Genomic DNA, 16179 nt, shown 5'->3' on the forward strand with positions numbered 1-16179 from the left:
AGTTTGAATGGATGTGTGGTGTTCTCATTCATTCATCCCCAACTATTATGAGCCAAGCACTGGAGATGCAAAAATAAAACAAGGCTGCAGACCCAGCCCTCGGCTCCACACCTCATGTCTCTCAGGACACGGGGAAGTAAAAGTAGCCAAGATTAGTTTGCGCATCTCATTCAGACAAGTGCTTTTCCACATAACCCAAGCCTAACTCCACGACTCCTCTGCATCTAACAATATTAATGTTTCTCTAGATGATTTTTTTCATTTGTCTCTTGTTTGAAACCTATTGTCTCTTATTCACTTTATACTAATTTTCCCTTCTTAATTCTCTCTCTCTCTCTTCCTGAATCAGGTTTCTTGTGAAACACTCCCACTCTTTTCTGGACTTTTCTACAGCTTCTTTACCTGAACCCTTAAAGAATATGTGTTCACTAATTTCTGACAGTACCAAAGATTGTTCTCAGGGGACCATAACTGTAAGTATGACAAGAGATACTTTGCTAATAAATTTTGCATTAGAAAATGCCACAGAGGTTCATGGTAGAGTGTGCTCTAAAGCAGCCTCTTAAAAAATCATGCAAAATAGGTCATCTCTTTGTTTCTCTCCTCTTTGCTGGGACGCAGTTGCTGGGATTTCTAGCTAAAGTGCATGAGTATTTCCCAGCACTTCACATCAGTCTGTTGAGAACAGTTCACACTCTGAAGTCAACAGTCTTTGTGCAGACCTTTCCCAGTTACCTTTACACTTTAACCACAGCTGTTTCTTTCTTTCTTTCTTATTTAGAAACCTTATGCTTGTCAAATTCCAGGATGCACCAAACGCTACACAGACCCAAGTTCCCTGAGAAAGCATGTGAAGGCACATTCTTCCAAAGATCAACAAGCAAGGAAAAAGGTAATTTTAAAAGAGACTTTTCCAGCCAGGATAAGCACATTTAAATTACTCCTATTGCAGTACCTTGGAGATTCCTGTATTTCTCAAGGTATAACATGCCTTAGATTGTTTGAGGAGGGATATCTTCCATGAAGTAATAGCAAGGCTAAGGTTTGCATAGCTAATACAGCCCAATATGAATCTCATCTCTGCAGTTGGCTTATTTAATAGATGTTGGAGAAAATTAATGACAAATCACCTAAATTGAAAAGTAGCAAAAGGCTTCTATGAACATTAAATCCAAATAGCCAAAGAAGGTTGAACTGGAGAAAATAACGATAACAAGAAGTCTTTCTGGAGATAAGTGCTTTTCCAAAAAATATCAATTGGTTAAGATCACTTGAACTTTAGTGAAGAAGGTAAATGGATCCCTAGGATGAGTAAATATAGAGCAACCCTCGCTTTAAGCTTAGAAAAACCACGTTTCTTAATAAGCACTGTGAATGAAAAGCTAGCAAAGAAATTCAACCTAAAATCACTTCGACATTTATAGAGGTTAATGCATCTTTAGAAGTTCATAAAAATCATCATATCTCAGATTTGGGAGAAATGTTACGATAAAGATAAGCCAGCCTACCCACCTGATTGTCGCTCTCCTAGTCTCATAAGATCTCTAACAAGTGAGTGTCCTTGTTGTGCTTCAACCTCTCTAGTGATGGGGGCTCATTACCTGTCAGGGTGCTTCCAGATAACTGAGCTTTTAAATTTTGGAACCAGCAACTATCTTCTGGCCATAGCAGAAAACGTTTTGAGCTAACTGTAGCTTTCTGAGTGTTGCATTGGTGTTGAGATGGGTATCTGATTCATTTAAGGACCCTTTATTAACAGATTTAAGGGCAATTTGAGACTCAGTTTATTTCAAGTGATTGAACCCCATAGCCAGGGTTTCCAGGTCACCGTGGCTTCTTCTTAGAAATCTGATGTTGTTTCATGGTTTATAGGGATTTAACAGTTTTGCATTGAGAAATGAGGTTTGTTTTTTTCCCCCTTGAGAGTTGTTAGCACAGTGCCCTTCAAGGACTCATATATGGAAAGAATTTGACCTCTTCCCTGTGAGGTAGAAAAATGCTCAGGTAGAAGGATTTGACAGATATTTTTAATTGCATGCAAACCCATTCTTGTAAGTCAGTTTTTTCAGTTGTTTATTTTTTCTCTAGAAATATAGTCATATCTCTAGTTAAAATGCCAGTAAACGTAGATCTATGATCATTTGGCATGGAATAATGTGCTTTTGTATTTTAGAAGAGTAAAGGAACTGCTAAGTGAATGAATAATGTAAATGAAGTCATAAGAAGTTGCAACTTCACAAAAAAAAATGTGTTGTTCAGCTGGACCACCTTTTAACAGTTTTTGTCATTATCTGTGTATATCTTAGAAACTTGAAGCAATAAGTTGTTTTTGTAAGAAAAAAAAAACCCTAAATGAGTTTTCCACCCTGAATCTGAGCATTTTTCACCCCTAAGTTGTTCCAAATATGTGAGGTTTTACTTTAATAGCAAGTCTATCATAAGATAAGAAAGTACTTCCATAGAGAAGAATAATTTCTTGTGTACATGAAAGAATATAAGTTCTAGATCTAGATAAATAAACAATATGATATGCAACTGGGACATAAACTAGATCGACAGTAGATACGGACGCTTAAGGGGATAATTTTGGGAGTTGTTAAGAGTTTTCGTTGTTCAAGCATGGTATGTTTCAGCCTCTAGATGAAGGAGGATTATTTTGGATTGTGTGGAAGATTCTTGAAGCACTAATCGAAAAAAGAAAAACAGACCTCGGGACTATAAAATACAACTTTATAGACAGTTTCCAGACAACCTTTAAAAAGCAATCTGGAAAACAAGGATATACTTTCAGAGACACAATATGATAATCTAATGTCAAATATTGTAGTGTTCTCTTAATTTTATATTATGTAAAATGAAGTATTGTCTCTCATATGATTTAGTTTGGTATGCTCAATCCATTTTCTGCAAATAGCTGAATTGAATTTGGTTGATTTTCACTGCCCAGGTCTCTGTGACAAGTTTATGGTGTTTACTTTCTGGATTCTAACCTGCCTTTTTATCTGAAGAGTTTAAAAATCCTTTATGAATCTGTGTTGAATTAATTTGTGGAAATTAAAATGATGGAAGTTGTTCCATCCAACAACAAAAAAGGAAATGTCACTCCCAGGAGAAGCACTGCTAATAAACCTAAAATGAGTCAACCCATGTTTTCAAATCTTGCGCTGGTATAGCAGTGTGAAATATTTACATGGCACAATGTTGTTACTAGACCTAGGAGAAATTCTAATTGCTAACTCACATTAGGGCCTGGTATTTGAAATATTTCCTGGCAGCAATAATAAAAAAAAAAAAAAAGTAAGAAACAATAAACCTTTTAAGGCAGAATTAAGATTATTTACGACTTTAATTAAAAATTGAAAACTGGCATCATTTCAAAAAAGCCTTTACAAAAATGTGAATTCATCAGAAATAACCATAAAAATTCCAAGGTGATAAAGGCACAGTGGAGTAATGGTCCCAGCCCTAGGGAATTGTTTGGTTGAAAAGAATAAAACCCTTTTCTGTCACACCCTGTTAGTCATGGACTCGTTTTAATATACCCTGCCTGCCTGTCTGCCTCTAATCCTCTTTTTAACCTCCCCCTAGACACTAAATGACATTACTTGGGTCTTAACATCGCTGGCTTTATGAGGCCCTCCTCTGAAATTGGGGCCAGGGACAAGGTGTCCGTAGCTGTCTGATACGCCTAGTGCATATCGGGAGGGACAGAGACCTCAAAGGTGATGCCCTAATCACAGGCATCTTACCCTTTCTCACACTTGTTGGCTCCTACTGAAAACTACAAAGTACCTGAGATCTCGACTAAATTTGCTCAAGCTGTGAAAAGAAAGAAGCGGGGGGGGGGGGGGGGGGGGAGACTCTTCTGCAAAGGAATTGGGATAGTTGGGCTCATTGCATGCAGAGAATAACTTTTCGCTTTACATAGTGCCTGTGCGCCTGCGCATCCCATCCACTGAAGGGCATGCGTTGCAGATTTTGAGTCCGTTAAGTAAAGGGCTACATAGATAAATGGGAGGCACATACTCAAGGCCCCAGCTATAGTCTCCTTTGAGAATAGAATTCAGCCTATAGAGAAAAAGGTACAATGTGTCCTTCAATTCTTCGTGATAAGGAGTGGGTGAAATAAGAGAAAACTAAGGCTATAAGCCACTTGAAATTTTCCTCAAGGCTGTGCGCTTTATCAGAATTGTTCATTTGCCCCTTGGAAGTGCCTTAAGCAGGGGGTTTTCCTTCAACTCTAGCCTGTTATCAAAATGAACTTTTAAGAATGCAAGCGCAAAGGACACCAACTAGGCCAAAAGTTAGAGATGACACGGATCTTTCTTCCATATCACACTTCCACAAAGATTCTCAGCTTTCACGTGTGGTATGTTAAATGTTTGTTAAAGGCCGAACTTTGAGCCACTATGGTTGATGGCTTTTACTTTCGTGAACTCAACGCAGGCTGTTATAAACCAGCAGTCACATTTGAAATGTGTGTGGATGCTACACATATTCATATTTCCTACTTAGGGAAACCACTCCATATAACTTTCTGGTCAAGAGTTACAGAAACTTATTTAATGCCACCGTCTTCATGTAGAACTGGCAATTCTTTGGAGTCTGCTCAAAGCCAGCTCCCATCATGCATACTCAAGACTATTAATAATTTCATGAAGTAACCTGTTAAGTTCACCTTGCTTGTGCAGTTGTTGGAATCTTGAAAAGCTATGTGAAAATATGTTGGAGCATGTATTAAAAGAGTTAGTGAATTCATACTTTCTGTAGGTGGTTTGCGTTAACGGTCTGCATGGTAGATGGACCCCTGCATGGGCCTTTCCAGATTTTGACATCACCCTCTCATCTTCTCCTGCCTCATGGATAAGTTTAAAATAATCCCAACTATTAATGAAATGTCAGTAATAGGCACACGTCACTGATATATCATCTCAAGATGAGCTAGCTCCGCCATTCTTCTCACATTTAAGAAACCCTATTGGAGGGAGAGTGAGTGAATGACAGTAGTAGAAGGATGACATGAAAACAGCACCAATTCATTGTTGTTTTTTTAAACAAACTTCTGTACTTTAACAATTGGTGACAAATTACTTACACGGCACCTTGAAAGGATGATGAGACATACTGTATTGCCTGCATACCCTGATGCACTTGAGGGCAGCTGATTTCAAGAAAAGCTTTGGTGGATGCTTTTGTAAAACAAATGATTTGGGCTCAAAATGCTGATACTAATTAAGAATTAAATGTCAGTGAAAATAAGTCATCTTAAGTGTAATCTTATGCCAATAACCCAGATTTGGAGTTGAAACCCACTTGCTTGGGAGGTTCTGTTCTAAGTAGGCTTACTGTGATGCCAGCTATTATGCTTCCCAGTGCCTTGTGATGCTACATGTGATAAGGGCTATTAAAATGGAATTGAGAATTCACTTTCAGAAGGTAGGGGCCAGGGACACTTTGTCAGTGAGGCTGTGCCATCAATGAGAATGAACTTCTGTTCCTTTCTGTCTTCTGCCTTGTAAGTATAGGAAAATAGTTGCTAGCATCTCAAGTGGTGGTTCTTTGGAACACATTCTACAGGATATTGTTAGATATTACTGCTAAAAAGTTTTTTTTGCAGTCATACAAGTTTGGAAAACACTGAGTTAAACTATATTCAATGACTTCCCTCCTGTGAGAATTCTCAGAGCCTTGGATATACCAGTATCCGAGAAAGAAGATAATAAATGTTAATCAAAATCACTTGGCCACAAGAATATTCTTCTTTTTCCTGAGGAGCTCCTCAAACAACACTTCCAGTAAATTCTTTGAGAAATGCAATCTCAAGTAATTTCATTCGTTCCATTCAACAGATGTCTATGAAGCACCTACTGTGTGCCAGGTGCTGGGTTACACCCAAGATGCAAGTGCGTACGAGACAGACATGACCTCAGCCCTCATGGAGCCGCATTCTCTAGATGGGCTCCAACAACAATAAAAAGATAAACAGAAAATAAGTAATATAAATGCAAGTGAGAAGTCAGTGAGGTAGTTAATACGGAGGGGCCCAGTTGGTGAGATGGTCAGGAAAGGCCTCTCTGTGGAGCTAAATATTTATTTAACAGAAACACATTCAAATGACCACTTCAGAAATGAGAAAAATGTATTTGTATTAGCTGGAAACTTTTAAAAGCTTTGCTTAAGTCGTAATACTGTACCTTCCTGTTTCAGCTTCTTTTAAAAGACCCTGGTATGAAATTAAGCATAGCAGTAGACTTCAAGGGCCAACTTAGCATGTTGTTAATTGCACCTTTCTGCAGCTTAGGCTCCTTAAATCAAGGTGACGTTAGGAGGACCAGATGATGGACACTGAGAAACATGGCTTACCTCTCCCACCTAGGAAAACAACTCAGATGAAACAACATGCCTGATTTTCTGAGTGCTCAGTACAGGCAAGGCCCTGCACCAGCTCTGAGGATGTAGAAACGAGTAAGACTTGGCCCTGCCCTCCTGAAGATTACATTCTAACAACAGACACAAGGGGACAGGAAGTTTGAGTACCATAAAGGGATGCAGTGATGAAGTTGCACAAAGGATGCTTCTGGAGCATGGTATCTTGAAGTTCCTTCGCTAATGATAGTATCCTTAAGGAATGAAATCTGTTTTATTGCTGTTTTGAAAGCATGGAAAGATTAAAGGGTTTTTATATTGTTCTTGATTATATTAACATACTCTATCATAAGTAGCAAAGTCGTTTTATTTTTATTCCTTAAAATTCTCAATTGGGACAGAAAAATAGGGGTGTTTGGCCAGTTCTGGTCCACTATGTAAGGAGTAAGGGGTCTGTGGCAGGTGTTTAATGAGCAGTTCAGGCTGTCCAGTGCCTAACACAACTACCTTATGGAAAGAGTTCCTAGATAATTGCTTTTTTGATTGATTGACTGGCAGACAGAAGCCTTCTAAGCTTCTCATTCCCTTTTCCTTATTAGATTTTGTGGATTTTGATGAAAATGACCTAGGAATGAAAGCATTTAGCACAGACCTTCCAGGGCCTAAATATAGTGTTCTAAAATATGACATAGCTCACCATTGCCCTTCTCAGGGTTGCACTCTTTATCTCTACTTCCAAAGTGCCAGCATCCCTTGTGCAATTATTGTTCATTCTGCTAGTTCTCTTTTGTCCTTCCTTTCAGCTTTAGTTGAGCTTTATTTTTTATATCCACAGGCAATATTTTCCCATTTGTTTGTATCTTGGCTTTCTGAGCTTCAAAGATTTATTTTCAGGATGACTTCACATCAGGGTTTGGATAAGCCTGGTATAAAAACTTTTCTTGGTGGATACTGAGCAGGTGGTTGTGGCTTGGAGTAGTGTTTGGATTGGATGTCAGGAGGTGCAGGCTTCTTTTAAGTAGTGCCATGAATTGCTTCGTGACTTAGCTTAAGGTACATTCCCTTGGTTTTTCCATTTCCCTGTCTTCACAGCTAGCTTTCAAGGCAAACCCAGGACCTCAAAGATGAAAGGTGAGCTCATTCAGTAGAAGGCATTGTTATGTCACATTCCCACAATCTGCTGCAGTCTATTGTAACTGACAACAGAACAACAGTGTCCTTGGAAATATTTTCCTTCCTGAAAACTGTATACTCTTATAGGTGGAATCATCTTTCAGCAATTACTGTAGCCTGTCTCTCTGGGTATTACGGATGTTTAGATGACAGTGCAGAAAAGATGGAGAGGAAGCTGGAACCCAAACCAGAGGAAATTAAAATCAAACTTGAACCTGTAATATTTTGTTCTAGTCAAGGATTGCTAACTTTGGATCTGTAGGTCATAGGGAGGTCTGTGGGTGGACGGGCTTTAGGAAGTTCATGAACTCCCAGAAATTATGTACAGAACATTGCACATGTATACATTTTTCTGGGGAGAAGACTTACCGTACTTTTCACTGACTCCCTGAAATTAAGACTCTCTGAACCAAAAGAAATGTAGGATTCCTAGTAATTGATTGACCTGGCTTTAGTTACTACCCAAAAAGACTTTGGCTAAAGAAAGAGAATCTATCCCCTTCATGCTGTGGAAGATTGCGTTTCAAATTATTCAACAACACTTACCAGACATTTGCTGTACATGTGAGATTTTGCTAAGTGCTTGGGTTTGCAAAGAGGAACTAGATGCACTCCTTTCCCTTGGGGCGTAGGAGAAGTTAAAGGGGTGGGCCAGTGGTATAGGTAGTGAATTGAAAATGTGGAGTGGAAATAGACTAGAAGCAATTGCACCAGTTGGGAATATGCGCACCTTTTTTTTTCCTCTTTTTTTTTTTTTTTTACAAGATTTTACAAGGTTTAACAAACCTTCTTTATTAGCTGAGTAGTGGTAGTAAGGATGAAAATGGGAAGGCAGGATGCAGTAATGGATTAAATGCCTGGAGTAAGGGAAAGGGAAGAGTCAAGATGGCCCCAGAGTTCCTAGCTTCTGGGATTGGTTAGGAAGAAAGGAAGGAGGAAACGGCATGCCTGGAGAGATTGTTCCAGATTTTCTTTCAACATCTGTTCTTACTCACAAGCTAAAATCCCATTATGTTACCTTCTAATTGGAGTTACTTTATTTGATGGTAACACTAGCTGCAAGAAGATGGGGCTTTGTGAATCTCAAAGTGTCATTTATATTAGTGTAAGTTAAATGTTCACTAGAGAAACACAAAGAAGCAAATATTTGGATATACCTGTTCCCCTCTCTTTGATTATGACATTGACTGATTAAAGCCAAAGTATTCATTCCAATTAATTTAAAGACACCTTGCTGGAAGAGTGAAAGAGGATTATACTTTATGTAAATAAGTGGGCAATTTGGGTTGTTTTTTTAACTTATATTTTGCATTATGCATCAGAGAATTTCCAGAGTCATGCAAATTCATCATAATATGGTAACTTTTAAGTTTGTCATTTTTATTGCAAGTTTATAGCATATTATATTTGTTAATACAGTATATTCATATCACATTAATTGAAACAATGACAGGAAAACATTTAGCATGGTGTCTGCCTTGATATCCATATCCAATAAAGGTTAGCAAATACTAATACAATTACACAATGTTGCATCTATTAATGGGTTTTTAAGAGAGAAGAAAAGTGGTTGTGGAAATTTTAATAAGTTGAGTTTCTCCATTCATTTATTTTCTCCATCAAAGAGATTTTAGCTGATTCAAATTAACTAATGGAAATTGAGATCATAGTATAATTGTGAATTGATTATATGTCCCCCTTTTTTCCCCCTTACACAAGAAGCATATTTGTAGTTACGTTTATGTATTTTAAAATCTCAACTAGACAATCTGAGCATCTCAATGTCTATTTTCATCCAAAGAATCCATATGTCTTTGCATTGGAAATCTCTGCCATTTGTCAGTCCTTCCATATATATTGTTATGTCAATGGGAGATGTGTGGATGTAGGTTTCATGCATAAGAATTTTACTTTTATTCCCATTTTAGATCGGTGTTGTCTCCTGAATTTGCCTTTTCTAAATTAACAGAAGACTTAACATTATTTACTTGTTGTAGTTATTTGTTATTTTATTTCTTCTTGTGTGAGTTGTCTGCCCATTTATTTTGCATGCAGGCTTCTGAGTCATGGACCTAGATTCAAATCCCTACATCAACATTTTTGTGACATATCCTTAGATGAGTTGCTTGACATCTCTGAATTCAGGTTCTCATTTGTAAAATCAGGTTCGTGCACCAACTTCATAGGTGTGCTGTAGTAATTAATGAGACTATCCATGCTCTGGCTCATTACAGTCCTGGTGTCCATGCACTCTCAGTAATTGGTGGAGGTGGCAGCGGCCTCAGGGGTGGAGGTGGTGATGGTGGTTATTGCTAGGAGGTGTTACAATACCAAGGAAGATGGCTTGCCAACCTCCATTTCTGATGAAGAAAGTGGCTTTAATTAGTGGTGTAAGAAGTGAAAGTAAGATAATTGCAAGAACTGTCTATGGGGAGAAGAGTGTTTTTTCTGCCTTAACTGATTTAGTTGGATTCTTGCTTGAAAAGTGGCTGAATCTAATAGGTCTTTGAGCCTTCTTCAGTGCTCCATTTGAATAGTTGGAGTGGAGTCCTTTCTGTGATCTGGGTGCTTTAACAGTGATGGTGGTGATAGTAATAGGAATGAAACAGTCTTATTTTGGCTTCATTTCATGCTCTAACATTTCAGTCATTTCGTGCTTACCATTTTATTCTTTTGGCCTCTAGTTTCAAGATTAATTTTTTATTTCCACTTCTACTTTCTTTTGTTTATTTCTGAGAAGTGAGCAAGTTTAGAAGTGACTAGAAAGCCAAGCATGATGCCAAAAGGTGGCACACTGTTTTCCTACAAACTGAAAGGCCTAAAGAATGCGGCAGAATTAGTTATGACTGCATAAGGCAAGCCGTCTCTTAAGTTTTGACATACTGTTTGCAGTCTTGGCATTCCACAGATCTTTTTGGCAAAAGATTATTTTCCCACTGGACAATGCAGAGCCCTCTTTATAAACTCTAGCAAAGTGTCATGTGATATCTTAAGTGCTCATTGTTTATGCTGTTTGTAGAATAAGGACTAACTCTTGAGATAACTGTTAAAGACCTAGAGATAGTAGCTGTCTCGGTAAGGATGATCTTTTAACTAAATGGAGAGGCGTTGTTTTTCCAAGGGGCTTTGGGGGTTGGGTGTTTGCCACATAGCCACTACACCAAGCCAGCTGTGTGGGGCACAGTGGGCATAGAGCTGCAGCCCCTCTGAATTATAAGGGTCCTTAAGTATAACCTCATCTGCCCTTCGTCCTAGTACTGGAATCACATCTAGAAAGTCCCAGAAGGCATTGTTAAAATTGCTCCATGAAGCTTAAGCTTTCTGACTTAAAATGTTTTAATAGTGAGCCCTAATGTAAATTATGGACTTTGGTTAATGGTATACTTATAATAATATTCTTCTATCCCTTGTATCAAAGTTACCACATTAAGGCAAAGTATCAATAACAGGGAAAATTGGCAGTGTGAGGGGCTAAATGGGAGCGACAACAAAAATAAAAAATAAAGCCAGTGTCTAGATTGAATCATAACCACTCAATTATGATTTTTAATTAATTTTTAAAAATTATTTAGCAAATCTAGTATGTCCAAAGAGTATTTATGCTAATGGGTAAAAAATCTACCTTCTTGAAACTCCTGCACACCGCCTCTCATTCTGTCTTCTAAGGATGCTGCTTCTTTCTCACATTGTACTTGCTGATGTCTGTAGAAACTCTGCACTAATACCCCTAGGTCCCTAAGACATTTTTTTATTTACCCACCTTCTAGAATTTTTAGCATGTAGGTTGCCTTCCTCTCTGTGCAAGCGACTTCATTCATGCTGTAGAAAATAGTTTTCAGCAAGGGATACGAGACTTGCAGTGTCATTTATTGACTCTAGAGGCAAGCATTAAGGCTGAAAAGGTTGACAAGGGAACCAGTGCTGAAAGGCCATATGTGCTGTGCTGAGATGTTTGAACGTAGATGTGGTCTAATCTATGATTTGGAAAGATAATTTGGGTGGCAATGTGGGGGATGAATTAGGGATTCAGGATGAAAGGAGGCAAGACAGTATTTCCATTAATCAACATTCTTTAGATACAGTGGCTCTTCTCCAACTATGACTACACCCAGCTGTGCTATCATCAATTCCAGGTTTCTTGGTCTTGTCCAAAATGCTATCAGGAGGGACTCGGTTAAATAGCTTGTTGAATTCTATGCTCATTATATGTGCAGCTTTCCCCTAATGGTATCTTGAAAGGGAAGTGAGGATTCCCAGGTTTGTTCGCAATAATCCCATCCTAGCTCCTATCCACTTCCTTCCTGCTTAACTGCTCACCAACTTGTGATCCATTTAGGATCTTCCCAAGGATGACGCCTATGCTCTGTGGTTGTCAGTTGCATTTCTAGGGTTTGTCTTTTTCCTCTTGTTGAAATTTGAAGTGTGGATTTCTCATTCTCCATTTTTCAAATCTTAACTCTTTGTACTTTCTCAAGGCATCCTTTTACAGTTATAGCTTACAAGTGTTTGTTGTTGTTGTTTTATAACAGAGGATGGGTTTTGTGTGGTCCTAGAAACTTGAATTCCCTGACTGGCTAGGTGGCTATCATGCGGTCTTCCCTCCTATCCCAGACTTTACTCTCCTCCCCACCTCCACCTCCACTACCACCCCCAGCGATTACTTTTCTAATATCTCTAGTGTGGCACTCTCACCCATGGAATGTAAACTAAGTAGCAGAGTTGTTATACATTTTATCATTTAGTCATCTGCTAAAAGTCCATCCTCTTTTTTAACTTACAGAAATGATGCATGTTTAGTAGAAAATAGGAACATATGCAAGCTTTTATTGAAACTAAGCATCATTGATTATAAGATATACCCTGATTTCAAAGGTGTTAAAATATGTCTTAAAATCAGTGAATCACAGTGACTAAACATTAGGACTTATCTTCCCATATAATTTTCTAGCATATGTAAACATATCAAGGGGCACTCCCATTTTGATTCTTTTTACACAATAGTCTATAGTGACTATATTGCCATAAAATTGTGTTTTATGGATATAATACATTTCACTGAATCAATCTATTTTTTAAGCATTTAGGTTGTTGCTATTATAAACAGTTCTATAGTGTATATTCTGGTACAGTTGTCTTGGTGTGTATCCTAAATTGCTTAGAATAAATTCCTGGAAACATATCGTTGTCAGCTGCCCAAAATTTTGTAACCATTTACTCAAATCTCCATTAGGAATATACAGAGTCCCATTTTTCTTACAGTTTACCAGTGCATAGTGTGTGTGTGTGTATATATGTGCCATTAAATATGATAGATGAATAATGGTATCTTCTTACTGATGTAATAAGTTTCTTATTATATCTGGTGAAGTATAGCTGGTGAATTTGATTTTTTTTTCAAAATGTATTAGTCATCTGTACTTCTTTTTTATGAGATTTCTGTTTGTGATCTTTTCCCATTTTTCTACAGAGGATTTTTATATTGATTTGTAATAACTCTTTATATATAAAGGACATTAATTGTTCATTGTCAGGCATATTGCAGATGTTTCTAGTAGCTTATCATTTTTGTAATTTGATTGATAATATAGACATTTTAACATTATAAAATCTTCCTTAGATATAATTTTATAAATTCAGATTTTTACATATTTTTCACTTCTAGTTTCTGCTTTAATACCACTCTTACTAAGACCAACTCAGTATTCCATCATTTTAAACACCAGATTTTCCATTTTAATTACACTGCCTTTCTGATAGTGGCAATGCTGACTTGTTTCATGTGGAAGCACAACTAAAGCTTTGGAATTATGCCTGCACTTGATTCTTAGCTCTGACTCTGAGGAGAATTACTCACCTTCGCTGAGCTTCAGGTTTGAGTTTAAAACAGCCTACCTTCAGAGGGTTATTGTGTGGCTCAAATGAGATCATGCATGTGATGGTGCTTAGATTCCAGAATATAAGGGCTCAGCAAATAGTTTTTTCCTTTCTCCCTGATGCTATATTGTTGAATGACAGGGTACTTCATTGTGAACAATGTGTATAAAATTTTAACTTACCCCACTTTGAGATATATGTCCCAGGCAGCTTTGAGCTCCACACCTTATATGGAAGGAGCAATAATGCATTACACCACTATACACACTCAGCACTTCAGCTCTGATGTACTTTCAGTTTCACCAGTGACAATCAGGCTACAAAGTCCTACAAAGGTATGATCCAAGACTAAGTTTTGATGGCAGAGAGTAAAAAATCAGTGCCGTGAGGACTTTTCCTCATTTTGTATCTCTGAGTACATCACTGGACTAAGAAAATGGAGACTTGAAAGAAAAAAGGAGAAACACATAGAGAGCTGGCAGGGCATAACAGAAAAGGCATCCTTGCATTTTTTTTTTCATTTGTATGAAAGAAAGTACAGAAATCAGATTTCATTGCTTTATACTCAAAACAGCGATCAAAAATGATTCATCCTCCACCCATCCATTTAAAAAAAAAACATTCCGTTATGTGTAAAAACGTGTCAATATTATGCTTAAAAAATTCAAAGTTTTAAAGCCTCAGACACATTGAGTGCCCCAAATCGTGCCATGAATAAGCAGGGGAACCAAATGCTTCATAATATTTTCCTTACTTCCAGCTCCTTCCCTGATTATGATTCCCCTCATTCCATCTACCCCCTACCTTGAGAAACAGCTCAAAATTTTTCAGAGAATTCTATAAGAATAATATTACAGTGATTATTGTGATCCCATTTTGGTGATGAAAAACCCAGGACCAGAGAATCTAAATGACTTAACAGCACATACATTAAGCAGTTGAGCCAGGATTTGAGCTGAGCTTTTATGACTACAGTCCAGAGCTCCTTTGAGTTTACCAGTCTTAATACTGACTGTCCTCAGTCTTCCAAGATGAGGAATTTTGTAACTTGTCAACAAGTTCTTGGCATGAGGTGACTCCCAGAAGCTCTGTAGAGACCATGTGTTAGAGGTAACGATGGGCCCCGGTCAAGGCCCCATATTTCAGGGGCCCCAAGCTCTGCAGTGCCTTCCTCAAAATTCCTTCAGCGCCCCTCATGGTGGTTGCACTTGGACCAGACATGAGCCTACATTGGCTCTGATCCCCTTTCTCTACTTCAGGGCACTCTGCCACCCTCTACCCCATGTGTGGGGTCAATTAGGCTTCCCAAGGAGCTCTGAGACTCAAGCCTGCAGGTCCCCCTAGAGCCCTGTAGCAGGCCCGGAGTCCAGGAGGGGGCCTGGTGAGTGGATCAGTTTGGCTGGCTGGAACGGTATATCTGTCACTGAATCACATGAGATTGAACCTCTAGAATGGTACTGATTTACTGATTTGGGGTGACTCAAATTCTTATATAGCCAGGAAACCCACAAAAAATGTATTAATGGCTCTGCACATCCTAGGGATAGTCCCTGTTTATGGCAGGAACTGTGTAGGGTCTGAGATTTTATACCATGCTCAAGCTAACGAGTTAGCCTGCCACAATTTCATGAATACTGGTAAGAGACAAGCCTCATGGGTCAGAGACAAAGGACATTATTACTCGCAGAAGTAGCAGTATCTAGATTATCATCATTGTCTTGGGCCAGTTTCCTAAGCCCCAGTTTCCAAGAAAGCCAGGTGACATGCGCACACTCTGTGGATTGTGTTACAGGAGAGGAACCCTGAAGTTAGGGAACTCGAATCTTTTATAATGGATAGTAAGCATGCCTGCCCTTTGCTGGGGGAGGGAGATACTACCCTAGTCTTCCAAAGCTGTGTGGTGTATAAATATCCTTGAAAAGATAGTCTAAAACAGAGGCAGTCAGTGCCTGTACTCATAAGACATACAGAACCTGAGAGAAACAGAGAATTCTCTCAGCAGAAGGTTCTATTTGGCCCTTTTTAATTGCATATGTACAGGGACAGCCATTCACTGACTCACGCTGCCCTGGAGTGACCTAATTCTTCAGCATAGTCATGAAATAAAAGTGATTTCCAAAAGAGGAGACAGACCAGGACACAAGGAACATGAGTATTTCAAAGACATGACTCTGTACCTTGTCTATCTGTACGTAATTCTGACCATTTTCACCCCAGTCAGTTTCAGATTCTGCAGCCCTGTCCAAGGAAAGCATCACTTATCCTGTGGTTTGATTTGGGAGCTGCTCACCTCTGCCTAAAATCACCCACACCACTGGCCTGTTATAGGGCCTAGAATTGCCACCATTACAATCATTCTTTCCAGTTATGGTATTGTCTCCAGAAAATCCTGATATAGTTTTGTTTAATTGTATGGTGAAGGTGATAAACAGTCCCTGCATTCCCGTTAATATCCCAGTACAGCCTCAATGACCAATTTTCAAGTAGCAACTTTATCCTGTGTGAATGTTGTGCAAGAAAGGCAGTTTCAATGGGAGTATGGCATTGAAAGAAATGAGAAATAATGAGAAAACTTGGGCTTGGGTGAGGTGCTTTCACTGGGGGCTCCAGGAGATAAAGAAATAAATTAAAGCCATTAAATGGCAAGGCAGAGAAAAACCACGCACCAGGGAAATTGAAAAAAATTTGGGGGGTAATGGTAAAGAAGTCACTCTTCAGTTTCTACCAAAGCATTTTGCTATGTCCTATCTCTTCAATTTTCCTTGT

The 16179-nt window shown here is 38.5% G+C and overlaps 1 protein-coding gene across 3 annotated transcripts in view; it reads left to right on the forward strand.

Annotated features, from left to right (window-relative positions):
* The window catches only part of GLIS3 (GLIS family zinc finger 3), a 486424-nt gene that overhangs the window by 372600 nt on the left and 97645 nt on the right, over positions 1-16179 (forward strand). For 2 of the 3 annotated variants that reach the window (XM_077148286.1, XM_077148285.1), the window contains one exon: positions 782-892. In XM_077148286.1, the coding sequence (XP_077004401.1) occupies positions 782-892 (111 nt within the window). Of the gene's footprint in view, positions 1-349; positions 474-781; positions 893-16179 lie in introns of those variants that run through there. The other variant, XR_013170469.1, reaches the window with a different exon arrangement.

The sequence above is a fragment of the Tamandua tetradactyla genome, chromosome 2, assembly GCF_023851605.1.
Source record: "Tamandua tetradactyla isolate mTamTet1 chromosome 2, mTamTet1.pri, whole genome shotgun sequence".
In the NCBI taxonomy this organism is placed as follows: domain Eukaryota; kingdom Metazoa; phylum Chordata; class Mammalia; order Pilosa; family Myrmecophagidae; genus Tamandua; species Tamandua tetradactyla.